The 18546-nt window shown below is 38.1% G+C and overlaps 1 protein-coding gene across 1 annotated transcript in view; it reads left to right on the top strand.

Annotated features, from left to right (window-relative positions):
- Window positions 1-11814, top strand: part of SEMA3E (semaphorin 3E) — a 125691-nt gene extending 113877 nt beyond the window's left edge. Inside the window, exons 14-17 of the mRNA XM_041413378.1 lie at window positions 2595-2761; window positions 7548-7615; window positions 9073-9212; window positions 10811-11814. Of these exons, the coding sequence (XP_041269312.1) occupies window positions 2595-2761; window positions 7548-7615; window positions 9073-9212; window positions 10811-11263 (828 nt within the window). The 3' untranslated portion in view covers window positions 11264-11814. The remainder of the gene's footprint in view (window positions 1-2594; window positions 2762-7547; window positions 7616-9072; window positions 9213-10810) is intronic.
- The last annotated feature ends 6732 nt before the right edge of the window (window positions 11815-18546 follow it).

The following is an 18546-nucleotide window of genomic DNA, read 5'->3' as shown; positions in this document are numbered from 1 at the left end:
TAAACACGTCCACAGTGATGTTAGACAGCGGGTGCAATGTAGGTGCACATAAACACAGTGAAACACGAATAAGAAAGAATGAAATCTGCACTATTAGGAGGTGTGACTGAGCCCCAAAGGGTTATTTGAGTCTTGGTGTCTAATCAACTTGCATTCTTCCTTTATGTAATGCAGAAGGTCAAAGTCCTGTGATGGTAATTCAGAGAAGGATTTGGGTCAAAGTATTTTGAATTATTTCCTTTCTCAGTCTTTTCCCACAGACTGTGAAAGCAGCTCTGGAGACTAGATTATCTAATAATGAACAATCTAACACTGCACCTAAGTGATGATTTGGAGAAAGACTTGGTGTCTTTTCAGATGTTTGCCTTACCTTTAACTCTCAATGAATTGTCATGGTTAAAGGGTTTTGTTGGAAGAGTAAAACAGAGATATCGATATTATAAAATATGAAGTAGCATTCCCCACCTTATATTCATCTCCCAAGAGGTGTGCTAATTCTACTAATTCAACACATATCTGAAAAATCTGGACTGATCTTCAAAAAAGCCACCAGAGCAACCCAGAAGTTGAAGAAAAAAACTTGTGAGAAGTAAAAGTAGCTTTATTTTTTCAAGAGATCAAAAAGAAACCTGAGGGAGAGAACAGGAGAGTAATATATATATATATATATATATACATATATTTTACTGTGTGAAGTGACTTCCTACTGTGTATATGAGGATTCTTAAACATTGGTAGTAAAACAATATCAGATTAAAAAACCAAGATCAGCTTGTTAATGTAGAGAAACTTATTCTTGAAATAGGATAGTTTTCTGACACTGATGACAATTAAATGTTAGAATATGTGCTAGGGTCAGAGTTGGCACCAAGTAATTTTGTCTTTAAAGTCAGCAGGAATATAACGTAGTTGAGTATGCATGAAAAAAATGCTGTATCTCAAGCATTTTTGCTGATCTCTTTTGAACTTGGAGTTACTGAGCCTGTGGAGATCTCCTTGCTACCTATGTCTCCATATCCTTATAACACTGACCAGTCTTCACCAAGTGATGGTACAGTAAAATATCACATTTCAGAGCTGAGCTTGTTATCTGCAGAGACTGGGAAAGAATGTTCTTTGATGTTCAGTTGGCTAGATATCAGATGCTTCTTTTCCCTCCTGTGATTTACCAAGACTTAAAGAAGTTAAAGAAATCTTTACCCCTGCTAAAAGATAAAAGAGAAAATCTCATCTCATATGTCTCATTGAAAGTGTTGTTCATGTCTTCTGGGACAATCACACTGCAGCACTTGCAGAGAAAGAATTCCCCTCAAACAAGTATCCTAGGTTTTCTCTTCATTCCAGTTGGCAGATTGAGTTCCTGCTACTATCATCTGGTTTCTCTCACCAGAAAAAATCTTCGAGCGTTGTTGTTACCAGTCTCTCCTAGTTTATTCCCCTGGCATCTCTGAAAGTTAAATTTCTATGATCTAAAGAGATATAAGAAATATAATAAGGAACAAGAACAGACTATCCAGATTAAAAATTATATTTTGTGATAGACTAAATAAGGTGTCGGTATTTTCCAGCTTTAAGTAACTTTAAAATACCAGATTTTGAGAGCTTGAGAGAAGAATAGGAAACTTAGAAACTAAGTTTGGCCACTAGGATGAGCACAACTTAGGAATCCTTTTTCTGGCTGGTAAAACTGTGGAAGTGAGCTGTGCATAAGCGGTTTCTACTGCAGTGCACAATGCATATTTTCTGTGTTCAGAAAATTTACATTCGTCAGTAACAAGACTCTTCCTCAAGTTCCTTTCTATTCCAGCTATTCTCTTCTGAATTTATTGTGCTAGCATCTGAAGAATTAAATTGATTATTTGCTATTTGATTTGAAAAGGACATCTATGTGAGCTCGAAAGATTCAAACAATGAATGCTAATGCTGAAAAACCCCCACCTAAACCCTGCAAATACTAAAGAAGTAGATAGTGACCAGGTAATTTGTAAGGAAAGACTGCACAGAAACAGGAAAACAATTAAATATCTATCTATCTATCTATCTATCTATCTGTCATCTATCTTCTATGCACTGAGGTGTTATAAAAATCATAGCACTACTGTGCATGTAAATATGTGACCATTTTCTAAGTAGCTACATCAAGAGTTAAATTTACTTGAAAACTCCCATTTTAAAATTGAGTTTGCATATAACCCTTGCATATTTTAACTTCTTTGTTGAAAATCTTTCCTGTCAAGCTGGGGTTCTTTCGCAGATCAGTTAGGTGACAGACAAGTGTAAAGAGGGAGGCACTGGAAAATATCTTGATGAAGAAAAAGAAATGTAAACCCTTGCCTATTCAAACAAAAGCTGAAACTTCAGAAGCAAGGAAATGTAAAATAAACTTGTTCATTTTGCCTTCTTTCTGTTTCTCTGTCCTCAGTAGGAGAGTTTAATCTGTAATCAGATATTTTCCTGCAGAGTAACTCTGCCTCCCTCAGGTCACAGGCTGGAAGCACAACAAGCAACGGTTAATTTAACAATTTCAATAACTGCATTGGAAAGAGAAGTTTTAGTGGACATTCCAGGAACCCTATGCGATGCATTTTTTGCAGCAACAGCTCTACGTGGGATCCGAGGCGGTCATAGCCCAAGTGAAGTTCCACCAGTGCGACATGTACGGCACAGCCTGCGCCGACTGCTGCCTGGCTCGGGATCCCTACTGCGCCTGGGACGGGATCTCCTGCTCCCGCTACTACCCCACAGCAGTGCAGGCAAAGAGGTGAGAGCTCCTGCTTCTTCTGATACTCTTTTTACAAATATCTACATCAGCAGTTTCTACTGCAACACAGAGTACTTCGTATGTCCCCCTCAGACACAGCCCATGAGACACCATCATCTTATTCCTCAGCATAACCTCAGGGGATTGCAAGGAGCCAAACTCACAGGATGGCATAAATCACAGTAGCAGGAATATTTTTATGACCAGAGCTAAGTCATTTCATAATTATTTGCATCACACCGTAAACCCTAATTTCCTCAAACATCTTTTCGGGTCTTTGCAATATCAGTGACCCTAGCACAGGTAGCACCAAATGTCACACAAGTGACATACACACACTTGATTAGGGTTCAAGAAGCAAAAGTTTTTATTTTGCGTGTTCTTTAGCTTATATACTCTTAACAAAGCATGATCTTAAGTCATTAAATACATCACAATAACTTATAGTCATTGATGCAAAGCAATTAGCATCAATATAATTGGCAATATTGTGAATATAGGGAAGGGAAAAAGTGGGCTCTGGTTTACTGCTCAGGGTGAAATGAGTCTGGTTAAAATTTTCAGGCCCCAGATTAAGAAAGATGAGCAGCTATACAGCGGGCCAGGGAGATTAATGTCCTACAGTATAAGTAGAAATTGGATTATTGTAATGGTAAAGCATATGGGTTACTCATCTGATGATGTAAAAGTCATTTGGGAGGGAAGGAGAAGAGGGGTTAAAAATTCCCCATCAGCATTTTAGCTTGCTAGCAGTATGACCATTTATATTGTGCAGGTTACTTGTTGTCTAAGAAAGGATGAGAGAAACTCACTGAGGCCTGGACTTTGTTGTACATGTTTCTCACCTAAGACAATTTCCAGACCAGCAGGCTTTGAGTTCCCTGAAAACACATTTATCCAGGGTGGAGTGATATGGGCAGCACCCAGGCACCTTCCTGTGCCTTACTTCCCCAACATTCAGCAGGTCAGCCTCTAAAAGAAGAAAATACTGCTGCTATCTCCCTCCTTCTCTTAAGATAAGCACTGTAGGTGGAGAAGGGATTTGCACTCAATTGAACGTTCTTGAAGTCTGCAAAACTTGTTTTCCATATCAGTCTGGGGAAGAGCCAGCAAAACTAACAGTGTTGAGAGGCATGAATGGCATTTGCTTTGTTCATTTTAGGTCACAGCTGAAGCTCAGAGCATTTTAAATTTAAGACCTTACACTAACTGTGGTACATGGAGAGACAGGGAGAGGTACTAGGGACATGTGTATGGAAGTTGTTTTAGGTTGCTTCCTGTCAGGTGCCATGTGAAGAGTACTCGGGGACAAGGCAGGTCCCGGCAGACAGCGTGGAGATCTTTGATACCAAGTAGCACTGATTAGTTGATAAGCCTGCCATGGCTTTTAATTTAATTACTGCCACATCCCAGAACATTCATGTCTTAGTATGGCCTTGTCTCAAGGCTCCAGATTTCTGCTGAAGCTGCACATGGCAATACAAGTAATGTGAGTGCAAGGGGCATCTTTCTCCTGCTCCTGATACCTGTCCCTTTATTGGAGTCATGGAGTTGTACCTTACATTGCAACACACTTGAGCTGACCTTAGTACCACCTGTCTCTGCTCAAATGTGTCCTTCAATCTGTACATTTATGTTGACTTTTGATCTGTAAGAGCAGTGCTGCTAGTGGGTAAGGGCTCTGCTCAAAGCTCTCCTTTTAATTCCAGTCCTACTCATGAAGAATTGAATTGGGGCAGGGATATACAATGTGTCCTCCCCACTTTGATCCAAATGCTGTCTGCTTTAGATCCTGATGCCTCCAAGGTATAACAAGGGTTTAGTAGTTTAGTTAGTAATACTAAATAGAAATCTGTGAACTAAGTCATGTAACAGATTTAGAGAGAAGTAAAGCATAAATAGAAAAACCTTATGCTTGGAATCCGGTATTGATTTTTTAAATTGTGAAAGTCTATAACTCATTGTACATGTATCTCCTGGATAACTAATTAAACATGGGATTTAATTAAGGAAAAATAAAAACTGAGTCCAAAACCCCATATCTTGATGCTGGCAGCACAGCACAGCACACCACAATTCCATGGTAATTACAGGTGTGTGGCTCCTGAATACTGCAAATAACTCAGATGACAGAAGGAATTTCTATTGCATTCAAATTTTGTGAAGTGCACTTGAGAAAGCAGAGGTCCAGGACTTAAATGCTTTAGTTCACTATTAGCTCTGCAATCTGTATTTAGGCAGTTTCAATTTTTATCTAAACAAGCACCAAATTCTACAAGTGAGATTCTTTGCTGTACCAGCTCACCATCCATGCTGAAAAAGATCTGAAGTAATTTAAAAATGTCTTTGAACTTGGGTAGGCATTGTGTGATTCGATAGCTAATTTTTAGAAGCTGACAGTCTCTCTCCCACCTCCTCTTCCTCTCTGTCTTCTTTCTCCATCACTAACTCCACCAGCAGGCATGCAGTCTCCTGATTTACTTATGCAAACCTGAGTGGTGCCTTTTCTTCACAAGACTTTTGATTTTGCCTCATACATTCCTAGGAAATAATAAAGAAAAATTAAAGTCATGGTGATGGCAATGATGATGATGATGACTGTAGTGCTTTCTTGCAGGTCATTTTTACTAAGTTCCTGAAAGCAGAGTGTTAAGGGTGAAATCTAAATCATTGAAATTACAGATTGCAAAAGATACTTCCTGAAATTCAGTACCTTTGTTAATCACTGAAAATTGTTCCTTACAGTAATTTATCTCAGGGATTGTCTGATACTCTATTATTCTGAGTAAAATAATTTCTAAGAAAAAATAAAATAATACCACCTTTATGTCAGTATTTGTGAAATGAGTTTATCTCCCAGCATCTCCCTCTCTTTCAGCACCTCTCTCGATTTTTTCCTTCTATTTGAGAAAATAATAAGTGAAGGCACTGAAAATAGTTCGTGAAGGTGCTGTATCTTCTCCAGTCATCACAGCTGCAACAGTAAAATTCCATCAAACAAACATTTATTTTTCTTTAATGATTCTGACAACTGGAGAAATAATCCAGTTTTATAGAACTAGGATTTTTTTTTAGCTTTACAATGACCTTAATGAACTGATGAGTAAACAGAACATGTTTGCTACCAGTTCCTACTAGATAAGGCTGTTGGACCTGACAGCAGCAGGATTGTCTTGTTTGTTTTTTTAAAGGCTAATGCATATCCTATAGTGTTTATGTATATTTGTGCAGGAGAATGTCTCGTCTGAGTAATCTACACACACAGACTTGCAGACCTGGTGACAACATTTATCAGCACTGAACTACACGTGGCAATGACAACACCCAGGGCAGAACAAGGCCCAGTTTCTACCTCTGTTTTTCTTTAATAGGATGCAAGTACTGTTAGCATTTCTCCCTAAAAGCCCAATTAATTCTTCACTGAATTTCCAGATTCCCCTGAAACAAGAATGGAAAAACACCCACTCTTCCCTGAATATCAATGGAGGTTAATCTTGTTCCACCAAGAACTCTGGATCAGGAGTTCATATGGGTGACAGAACTCAAAAAATAGTCACTGTCTACAGCCAGACTAAAAATGAAATTATAACATCCATGGACAAGAATTTTAGATGGTGTAAATCTAAATAGTTTCAATAAATTTAATTTGTGACAAATTAAAATTTTTATTATTTGGGTTCACATAGAACTGGAGAATAACCTTATTTCACTAGTAAATGTAAAGAATAACAGAATTCTTTGGCTTCGTTTGTTTCTAACGTAATTCATACTGTACACATACCCACTGTGTAAGATTTGCTGCACTGCATATTCTGTTAATCTGTTATGTATGGCATTGGCAATACTGTATAGAATTACTCATTATGCAAATATAGAAACAGTATCCTTAGAAAAAACTACGTTTGAGGTTGTTGGACGTACTAATGTAGCAAGATACAGCATTCCAATAGGCTCTCTTATTTGCCAAGTAAACAATCTTAATTTTATTTATCAAGACACTCAAAGAAAACAAATGCTATAGGAAGGCACAATTCTTCTGAGAACGCACCATATAATAATGGTTCTAATTTTTTGTTTTTCTGTAAATGCAATAAAAACCTCAAACCTCAAAAATCAGAATGATTTTTCTTTCAAAATGACTTGTATTTTTTCCAGGTCAAAAACAGGGCTCACATCTTCTGACCCCAGTTCTTCTTCCACCAGTTCACTTTCTAGGCATGGGCATTCATGAATGTGTATATTTCCCTGTTGAGAAAAATGAACTCAGTAGCTGTCTGGTACAAAGGTGAAATAAAATAAAGTATTTGTTCCACACGCTGAGATTCTCAAGTGAAGAACAAAACCCAAAAAACCATGAGAGTAAAGGATAAAAGAAGTGCCTTTCACACACATGGGAAACTGTGCTGAATTAAAAAAGGAATATTTCCTTCCTTTTTGGAGAGAGAGAGAGAACCCAAAGACAAGCTAAAGGTCCATATGACTGAATGTTACCCAGTCAGTTCAAAGGATATTCTTTTTGTATTTATAACATTAGTATAGTTATATATAAAATGGCCACATAATTGTACCTCTTCTCCAGACAAGCATGTTTCTTTTTTCAGACACATAACTCCCAGTAGGTTGAGTAGAGACAAAATACTGATTTATAGATGAGCACTTCTCACAACAATGGTAAATTGTTAGCAATCAATGTTTAACTCCTTAAGTTTTTAACGAAGGCTAGTTTGGCATGAGCCATGTAAGCTAAACATGTTCTCTCAAATATTTTCACTTTTTTTCCCCCCAGACGTTTCCGCAGACAAGACGTTCGGCATGGGAACGCGGCGCAGCAGTGCTTTGGCCAGCAGTTCATTGGTAATTTATTCACTCAAGTACAAATGCTTGTAAAGGCCTGGAACAGCCAGCCCAGAGCTTGCCAAGACCACGAGCCAGACCATGATCTCACCTGCTGGTTTTCACTGGCATGTTCCTATCATGTTGTAAGAGCCATGGGGCTGAGCCCCTGCCATCCCGGTCTAAGGGCGGCTGCCTCATGGCAGGTCAGGTGCATCCCAAAATGTTCATGTGGTGCTGCAGCACTGACATTCAGACTAAAGATGTGGAGAATGCATCCCAATAGCTCCCAACAGAGAAAAAAAAAAAAAAAAGCAGAAAGATGAGGCAGGGATAAGAAAAAATGGAGCTGCTGAAATATGTATGAAATAGTCAGGACACTTAAAATTTAAGAACAGGCATGAGCAGTGACATTACAGAATAAAAATATGTATTTATGATCAAGTTTTCTCTTAAAAAAAATACGATAGAATACTGTTACCCACACTTTGGAAAGTGAGGATTTCAAACATGGGTATTGGGAATAGAAAACCAAAAAGAAAACAATTGCATGGAAATGCTCGGTATTTTGCAGGATAACATGCAATACATTTATAAGAAAAAAAAATAAAACATAAAAGTTTCTTCTAGGATGATATCCAGAGAAACACTATTTTAAATATTTACATATATAATTTTTTTTTTCTAGAGAAATCTTTATTAAAATTGAAGTCCATTGGAGGATATTGTACATTCTGGAAAAGTATATTCCAATATTAAGTGCTAATTCTTCCACAAGTTTGAAATACAACAGAGAAATCACAATTATATAAAAGAGTGTATTTTTTTAGGATATAAAGCAATTTGTGCTCAAGAATCTTTCTCACTATTATGGAATAAAATTATTTCATTAATGAAGCAGTTGGTTTTGTCCAGTGTAACAACTAGTTTATCCTCCTCCAGATGTTTTGTTGGATTGAAAACCAGAAATAAATATTGATTTAATTCATTCACCTTGTTTTTAGTAGCACCCTTGGGCCTAAACTGTACAGTCAGTTAATAGATGTATAGCTTGGATATGTATAACATTGGTTAGAGTATTTATAGTGTCATTCTGCAAACAGGTATGTGCTGTAATTATCCCTAAAAAAATTGAATTCAATTTATTTAAACATGTTTTGAATCCTCCTGTTTCACTGAGTGAAAATGAAATTAACTATTCATAAGAACCAAGCACAAGCAATTAGCAGTGTGAAAGGCTGAGATCTGTTTCTCTGTAATCTTGGGTGAGTCACAGCACAATTTGGCCAGATGCTGTGAAAGCCTGGAATAGTGAGAAAATTAATTTAGCAGGTCAGATCTTCCTTAGACATTACTTTCCAGTCACTGTCTGGTTGGATCTGAATTAAGTTTCACTCCTAAAAGTAAAAATACCCTGAACATGGAGTGCAGCAAGTACTTGCAGTAAGACATTTCTGAAACATTTATTTCCCTTCTAGGTGAAGTTCTGGAGAAGACTGAGGAGCGACTTGTTTATGGAATAGAGTACAACAGCACTCTTCTGGAGTGCACCCCTCGGACCTTACAAGCAAAAGTCATCTGGTTTGTCCAGAGGGCACATGAAACTAAGAAGGAAGAGGTAAATATTCTTATAGACTAACTTTTTTTCAATAAAAGAGCCTGTTGTTAGGAACATTATCTCTTCACTGGATTTCTGCCACCAGTTGCTGAAATGTATATGGGTGTCAGGGAAAATCACTATGGTCATCTGGTCTCTTGAACTAATAGCCCTGAGAATTTCACCTGAGGTTTGCATTCATCATCTTGAATGCACATGTTAGACATAGAGTGAAGCTAATTTAAGATCTCAAAGCAAAGGAAAGTCCAATACTTCTCTTGGTATGTTTTTGCAGAGAAGAAATGTGTATGTATTTTTTTCAGTGTTTGTCTAGTTTAACTTCTATTCATTCTTGCTGCCTCACCCATTTATTACAGAATTTTTTGGAAATGAGTGTTGGTGGACTTTCTGCCTCTCTTACATGTATTTTACCATATGAAAGTGTTCATAAGTGCTATCATATATATTCCTTGATACCTCTCTGGTACACATCAGTGTAGCTATCACTGCAGGGTAGATATGTAGATATAGTGTAGATAGGGCCTGGTAAAAACATCCCCATCTTTCTTATAAGCCCCCTTTAAGTACTGAAAGGTCAAAATAAGCTCTAGAACCTCCTCTCCTCTAGGCTGAGCAACCCCAGTTCTCTCTTTCTTCATAGAAGTGCCCCATTCCTCTCTTCATTTTTGTGACACTCCTCCAGTCCCCCTCTAACAGGTCCATGTCTGCCTTGTTCTGAGGGTCCCAGAGATGGATGCAGTACTCCAGGTGGGGGCTAACCAGAGCAGAGTGGAGGGAGAGAATCACCTCCCTCGACCTGTTGGCCACACTTCTTGTTACACAGCACAGGATACAGTTGGTTTTCTACAAGTGGACATGGCCAGCTCTCATCCAGTTCCTCCTCCCTCAGTACTGCCAGGTCCTGAGTTCATTCTCTTCAGGGCTGCTTTTGATCCCTTCATCACTCAGTACCTCTGCTTAAATTCATCAACTTACTGTTAAATGAAAAGTTGAGGATACCATTTCCTGGCCACTCCTGCTGCTGGATTAGACAGCTCAGTGCTCCCTGCTTGCCAACATCTGAGAATGTCTCAGGAACATTACTGTAGTCCTCAGGAACTGTAGGAGGAACTTAAACAGCAGACTCAGAACTGAGGCTTTAAGATCACAATGGTCCTGCAGTTAGATATGTAAATACTTTTATGAATGTCTCCTCAAAAGCACACCAGTCTATAGGAGAATTCACAGGGATCCTTATCAAAGGTCAGCTGGCAAATGCCCTTTTTTTCTTCCATCCTGTAGATTATTTGAATATTTCTAACTTATTTCCCTTTGCAATTAAAACATGGATCTGTCTGCTTCACTGTATGTTCTTCCATGCTTCCCAGGTTCTTTAGATTGTTCTCCATTTACAACTCAGTCTCTTCTTTACTTCAAGTAAATATTTTTTATTTAATATTACAAAAACACTCTGAATTAAAAATTTGTAGACCTCTAATCTTCCTCTCAAAATTTAATACTACAGTCATGAAAATACTGTTCAAAAATAATTGAATTGGTTTAATGTAATAGCAAAGACCTGTGTTCTATAACTGCATTTTATGGGGTTTTTTTTTCAGGTGAAGACTGATGATAGAATAATAAAAATGGACCTTGGCCTTTTATTCCTGAAGCTGCATCGACTGGATGCAGGGACTTATTTTTGTCAGACAGTGGAACACAGCATTGTTCACACTGTCAGGAAAATCACTCTGGAAATAGTCGAGGAAGAACGTGTAGACGAAATGTTCAATAAAGACTATGAGGAGGAGATCCCTCACAAAATGCCATGCCCAATGCAGAGCAGTATACCTCAGGCTTCAAAGCCATGGTATAAGGAATTTCTTCAACTGATAGGTTACAGCAACTTCCAGAGGGTGGAAGAATACTGTGAAAAAGTGTGGTGTACAGACAAGAAGAGAAAAAAGCTGAAAATGTCTCCATCCAAGTGGAAATATGCCAGCCCTCAGGAGAAGAAGGCAAGGATCAGGCCAGAGCATTACCGGCTGCCCAGGAACATAGCTGACTCTTGATGGACAAAATCCATCCACTGTTTCTGAGCAAAATTTTATTTGGACTTAAGAGGGAGAAATCAGTCTTGGTTTGAGTAAATTTCACAGGTTTATATATGTAAAATATTGGGACTGAAAACAAAAATGCTATGGTAAGTTATATTGTACACTCATGATGACTGTTTAGAAGCATTTTAAACAAAATCTTCCCAACTATCTGGTTCTAAGTAAGCAAATGCAATCAGAGTTTTGCATTAGGGAGGATGTGACAATCTTCAGGTTTTGAGTGCTTGAATCAGTTTCCTGTGTGGATTGTGCTTGCGCTGTATATTGTTGCACATGATGGCATATTTAACAAATTCAAATAGCTAAACATTCACAAGTGGATGAAAAGTATAAGAGATATCTTTGTTTCACAAATTTCTCATTCTGAAAGAAGCACGTCTTAAGATCTTATTCCTTTTGATTGTGACCTGTCTGAGTTCATCACTGAGAACGAGTTGTGTTAATACAGTGTACTGCTACTTCTAAAGATAATGAAGGGAAATCCTATTTACTTCCCACCTTTTTTTTTTTTTCAGTATCAGCCATTTATGAAGCGCAGTGTGCTCCCACAGCTAAATAATATTGCCTAGTAATTTCATGTAAGCCACATGCATGCTGAGAACACAGACAGGATGAAATTAATCAATTTATCTACATAAAAATCTGAAATAATGGCTTAGATAGAAAACGAGTCCATCTTGTGTCTGTGCATTGCCTTAGCGGACACGAATTAAGGGATCGCCCTCTTGTGGCTAAAGAAAGCGAAACACGATATTTAAATTACTTTTTTGAAGAAATATGTATAAGCAAAGAAGTATTACCAAGATCCCCAGTTGGTTTGCTTTTAGCAGACACTTTTAGTCTCCATGTGTTAAAGCCACAGATTTAGAAGGCAGTGTTTGAAGTAATTTATACAGGGAAGGCAGCATTTTAAATAAGTGATGCTTTACGTTGTTAGTGTGCTTTTGGGATAAAATGCAGTTATAAAAAAGTTAGAATACAGATTGAAAAAAAACCAAAAAAAAACCAATTCAGCATTGTGGAGCTGTGTTTCTGTAGTTTCAGGATCTGGTCCACATAAACCTTTTTCTGATGTGTGGTCTCTGTTCAAAAGGGCTGCTTTGCTCCTCTTATGAGTGATACCAGAAAAGGAGATCAAAATAACTAAGTCATTTACATTCCAGGTCTTACAAGACTGACTTTTTTAAAAAAAGTATATATGTGTACATATATAAGAAAAGATATATATATGTATGTATATAAGAAAAACTTGCTTTAAGAAACCAGAACTAGAAAATGCAGAAAACCTAGTATTTCAATACCTGAGAAATTTAATATTACAACATGAATTGGATTTTTTTTTAATTAAAAATTTAAAATAAGAAAGGGAAATTAAACACAAGTTAAGCATAAATGCAAGCGTAAACACAAATGAGTCAAAAATGAGTTTACTCCTAAAATAAGAACATGATGCCAGTAGGAGAAATAGCCAAGCTGATCCAAATTTTTATGCCATGAAGAAAATATACAAGGGATTCATCACCTACAAAGAGTTTCATGTTAAGCTTCGACTTCTAGGCCTGGACAAGTGGGAATTAGCAGCCTGGGTAGCAGAGGTTTGTGGCTTGCTGTGTTACCGAAGGCAGCAATCAGTGCAAACCCAGTGTTTTCCAAGCAGGCTGTTTGTGAGAGGAGCTCACAGCTGCTGACAGGGCCAGTGAGCTTTGCTGTGCTCTTCTGGGAGCAGAGACTGACCCTGTGCTTGGAAGGAGCACATGGCACACTGTCAGCAACCAGTATGAGGAAAACAAGGATTCACCTGGTGTGGGTACAGCAGAAGATAAATCTTCATCAGCCTGTTAAGGGAATCGGGTATCTGGGGGTTTGCACTTAGTTTAGCTACAATATCTGAGAGATGGGACTGGACGCTCTGCTGATCCTTGCAGAGTTAATTCATGCACTTGCTAGATTTGGTCTGAGACAGGAGACTGGATGAACTCATGTTTCTGGGACAGCTTAATGGAATTTAGTTGCATGTAGGATCTCCTGTTTGTTTACAGCTGCATGGAAAGCACCAGCACCGCAAGCTGTGGCAGAGAACACACACAGAACAAGCATCCCTGATCTGAACTTAATGCCCTGTACAAACTTCACTGACACCCTTGGTGGAAAACTTCTAAAACACTACTAAAATAATTTTCTGATGAATTATGAATAAATTCTTTTAAACAACAATGGGAGTTATTATTTATTTTTGATTAATTTGCAAGTATCTAGTGCTAAATGTATCATTAATTAGCTATTAGAAGGGAATTATAGCATCTCAGCCTCATGGAACAGATATAACTGTGTCTCATTCATTGAGATTTCAGGTGGAAATCATCTTATTTGGAAATCAGGATTCATGATTTAATATGAGAGTGTGTTTTTAGCTACCCATCCCTTTATCGTTTACATGAGAATTGCATTACCTTTTTATTTGCCTTTTAAAAATTAAATTCTTAGCTTACACCTTGCTCCTTTCATGGTTGCAATGCCTATGATAATTCAGAACTACAAGGTCTGGTCAAAGAGTGCTCTAACATCTATGGAAGAAGAGAAAACGTGACAGTGTATTTTGGAAGGATATGCACAAATGTGCATTTAGCACAAAATTATTTAAAATGCTTCTTTGTATATTTGGGGGCCATTGTTTGCTTCTTATCATTATGAGTTTGGTGTATTTTGTATGTGCATGAAGTGGTCAGATTATAAATATAATTAAGAACCATATTTGGCTGAAATAATCTGTATTATTTCTTATATTTTCCCCAGATAGCATGATTATCTGCAGCTCACTAGTCACACATTGTTAATTTTAGATGTCCTTCACCAGCATTTTATGAGCAGAGACCACAGATAAGGACAGAAAGATGTATGCATACAGTTGCCAAATGGGAAATGTGGCACAGGGTAATGAGTGGATACAGTCTGCCTGATGTGAATGTTTTTTGAGAGTGGAACCTTGTCACTTAAGCCCAGAAGATGCTAACCAATGGAAACTCACTGAGAAGCCACAATTTGGATAAAGCTTTGGGCTCTACCCTGTTTTGTGATGAAGGAAAATCCAGAGCACTTGGATTAACACTTCCTTTGCTTTGCTCTTGCTCTTTTGGTGCCAGTGAGATTCCTGTCACCTTGTACAGACTGCTGTGCTCTCAGATTCTCTGGGACATGAAGGCAGGAGAATTTAGCCTGATGTGCAACTCCTAGCTTTTATATCTCAAAATATTGGATATACACTGCTGTTCTGTAGCATGAAACAGATCTCCTTCTGTAGGCAATCAAGCAAAATAATTGCCCTGAAGGGGAATTATTCAGGTACCTGAATAGGACAAGTAAAAATCATGTTTGAAAAAGTGCTGGAATCAACATAATTAACACAGTTATAAAGTTTCTTCACAGTGGTTGCTACGAGGAAATGTTTTGGAATTGTTCTGAACACAGGGTTGATAATACAGAGAGGGGTTTTTTTTTTTTTTTTTTTTTTTTTTTTTTTTTTTTGTTTTTTTGTTTTTTTGTTTTTTTGTTTTAATTGCTGAGCAGGGATTACACAGAGCCAAGGCCTTTTTTTGCTTTTCACATTGCCACACTGGTGAGGGACCTGGGGACATGTGAGAGGTTGGAGGGAGACACAGCTGGGGCAGGTGACCCAAGCAAATACTCCAAACCATGTGACATCATGGTCAGTTTATAAAGTGAGAGGAAGAAGGAGACTGGGGGAAATTTGGAGTAATGATGATTGTCTTCCCAAGTCACTGTTACATGTGATGAGGCCCTGCTCTCCTGGAGATGGCTGAACACCTGCCTGCCATGGGAAGCAGTGAATTAATTCCTTGCTTTACTTTGCTTGTGCACATGGCTTTAGCTTTCCCTATTAAACTTTCTTTATCTCAGCTCACAAGTTTTCTCTCTTTCACCATTCCAGTTCTCTCCCTGATCCTGCTGGATGGGGAGTGAATGAGTTTCTGTGTTGGGGCTTGGTTGTTGGCTGGTTCATAACCCTGACAGGGGAGAAAAAAAATCAATTTTCTCCTAAATGTCAGTCAATCAGTTTCCCTCTAAAAAAAAATGAAACAAAAAAAAAACCCCACCAAAACAAACAGTAATCTCCTTATTCTACCTTGGAGCACTGAGGCTGGAGTTATTTATGCAACTTTATATCCCTGAGTCCAGCAGGCACAAATGTCTCTGACAGCTGCACTGTCCAGATAAGAGGCACTGAAAGTGAGCTTTTTTACAGCTGTAACCAAGCAGGATGCCTGCAATTCCTATCAGCCCTGGAATCCTGTTCACTTCACCAAATTACTGTTTGTAATGGGGAATTCATGTCCAGCTGACATGAGTATTTATTGTAAATGAAGCCATGATTGGCAAGTTTCCCTTTGGGTGATGTTTAGTTTTTTTTACTTTCAATGAGTGACTTTTTTAGTATTTTATTTTTTGAGGAAATAAGTTATCTGACTAGCACTATAAACAGAAAGATGGCAGAGCTAGCAATGTCAAGAAAACCTCTTGTCACTACGAGTTAATCAGCTTTCTACAGTGATGCACATGTTGAAGAACACATTTGCCAAATATCAACCTAATCCATTACTGCAATTGCATTTCACAAAAGAGCTTTGCTCCTTTGGGATATGGCTCTCAGGTAATGTTGAACCAGGAAATACTTTCTTAAGCATTTGTGCACATGTGCTCATAATTTGCTGTAGTGAGAGTAAGAGAATGGAGCTCAATTGAACAAACTTGAAGCATGGAAGCCCTATCTGCCTAATTCCAAGATTTCTTGAGGTTCTTATAGATGCCTATCTAGAAAGAGCACATGTGGTTGCAGGAAGAGAATCCTGGATCAGTGAATGGTTTGGTACAACACAAATCCTGTTTCAGGACACCTGTGGGCTAAGGATCTTTTGTGAACTTGTTTCAGTAGATTTCCCCAATGGCATCAAGCAGAAAACCCCACTGAAACAAGACATCTCTTTACTTGCACTGTCAGTTAATTCAACAGCAGAGTTTCATGTCTTTGAAAGTGGTTTTGCACAGCTTTGGAAAGCTATGTTTTAAGAATAGTCCAGGATTATATTTAATGTGGCTGCATTTGTTGCTTATAACTTATGAACTCTCGGAATATCTCTAGTCAATTTGAGTTTCAGCATTTCCAGCATACAGGCAGATAGCTCATGATGTTTTTTTTCTCACTGAAGAATCACATTTGCCAAGTCCTCTCAACGTGGACTTCAAGTATGTCTGTGAATAATAATGATAATGTCAATAACCATCATTAGCATCATAAACCACAACAGCTGTAATTCACTGTCTTCTCCCTTTCCCAATATTAAGAGGTGAAATTTGCATACCAGTGGACATGATTAATTCACCATGGGCATTTTCTGCATTTTAATTTGCTAGGTGTATTAAAACGTGCTGTTAATCAGAACTTAAAGAATGCACTGTGGACCTTATCATAATCAAGATAATAGAAATATTCCACCTGTAGCTTTAATTCAAGCATAAAGATCATTAGTATTTAATTTACTGTGTTTTCGTCTGCTTAAATGTTTTACTTGATACAATGTTATTCTTCAATAATTTTTAAAAAAATCAACATTTGATAGTGCTTTTTACATTTTAAATTGGCTTAGCTTCACAATAACCACCAGAGGGATGAAAAGATGTTTTTACATCCCTTGATTCCTTCTGTACAGACCCTTGACTCTTATTTATCTCTCTGGCCTGTGGCCAAAGCTCCCCATGTCAGAGTGCAGTGTCCTGCTGCAGCAATGAAGAGAGTGCCAGGTGAGCAGACAAGTCGAATCATCAGGGAGACCCCAGCTTGTGCTCCAAAAGCAGGGAGAGAAGGAATCTGTAGTAATCATGTAGTAATCAATATTTTTTCCCAGGCAGTTTCTGGTACTATAGTCTAACACAGACTCCTCGGTCATTCCTGTTATAGAGCGGAACCTTCTGGAATAGTGTTAAGAGTGAAAAATCTGAAGTTAGTACGTCTGTCAAGGGGTTCTTTTTACAGTGATGTCCATTCATGGTCTTGTCAGATGGAGTCCAGAGTACAGCCCATATTAATATTCAAAGCACAAGAGCAAAGTTCTCATTTACAGTTCACTGCATTTGATACTGTGCAATGCAGGAGAAGGAGTCTGAAAAAATAAATAATTGTTAGCAACTTCTGTACTTCTGTAGTTTGAATTTTCCCTCTTGGAAAGCTGGATTCACAGAATTAAAATTAAGTGAATGGCAATCTTCTGTCAGCAGATGCCATTGGCTCCACAGAGCAAAGCAACTGCAGAGAGGGCCATCAACACTGCAATTACACAAAGGCTACAGGAAAAGAGAATATATCAGTCTTTTAGCTTGGTGGGAGCAGAATATGAACATGAGCTAAACTTTCAATGCTTGCAGAATAATCATGTTAGTCCCCATTCTATTCAGGCTATAGAGGAAGTGTGTTTGCTTCCCTTTCACTAAACATAAGGCTATAAAGGACTTGAAAGGAAGGAGAGATGCAAAAGAGACTGATCTCTTTCTTGTCTCATATTTAGTCTGTCTCCTACAAATTCGTGGGTTTATGCCACATAAAAGCAATGTATCAAATGAAGCAATTAGTCTATTTTTGTATCCATAAACAAAAGCCACACTGTGGGAAATCTCTTCTTACCTGAAACTGAATCTTCCTGTCATCAGCATAACAAAGGCTGTTCTCTCACACAAGATCCAGGCAGGCAAAGAGACCAAGGTCTGAATAATTAAGGGCATAGTCAAGGCAGTGATTTATGCAGCACAGATGGTGTGTCTTTCTTTAATGCATACAAGACTTTTACCTGAAATAAGTAAAACCAACCTGATGAGTTTGAAATCAGTAGCTACTTTGCAATAGAATTAAAGAAGTTTCTTCTTAGTTTCTTTGGAGACAAACTGTTTTGTTTCTTTCAGTGAGAGCTGGTTATTGTGAGAGACTGAAATGTTAATGACAAAAAAAACACAGGCCAGGTTGCAGAGTGGGAGGAGGTGAGTTTTTGAGAGTGTAATGACAAGGCTCTGCTCTGCATAAGACAGATGGGGTGAACAATCACTACCAGAGGTTGCAAGCTGGGCTTTGAGGCCAATAAGAGACAGATCCTGAAAGGTAGGACAGTGCTTTTTATCATGCCAATGTCCCACCCCTTCACAACTCTGTTCAGTTGTAAACCCACACCCTCTTCTCC

This window comes from Onychostruthus taczanowskii, unplaced genomic scaffold (assembly GCF_017590055.1).
Source record: "Onychostruthus taczanowskii isolate IOZ18803 unplaced genomic scaffold, ASM1759005v1 scaffold41, whole genome shotgun sequence".
NCBI classification, from domain to species: Eukaryota; Metazoa; Chordata; class Aves; order Passeriformes; family Passeridae; genus Onychostruthus; species Onychostruthus taczanowskii.
The sequence above is the reverse complement of the archived record's forward strand: the minus strand, read 5'-3'. Positions and strand labels throughout refer to the sequence as shown.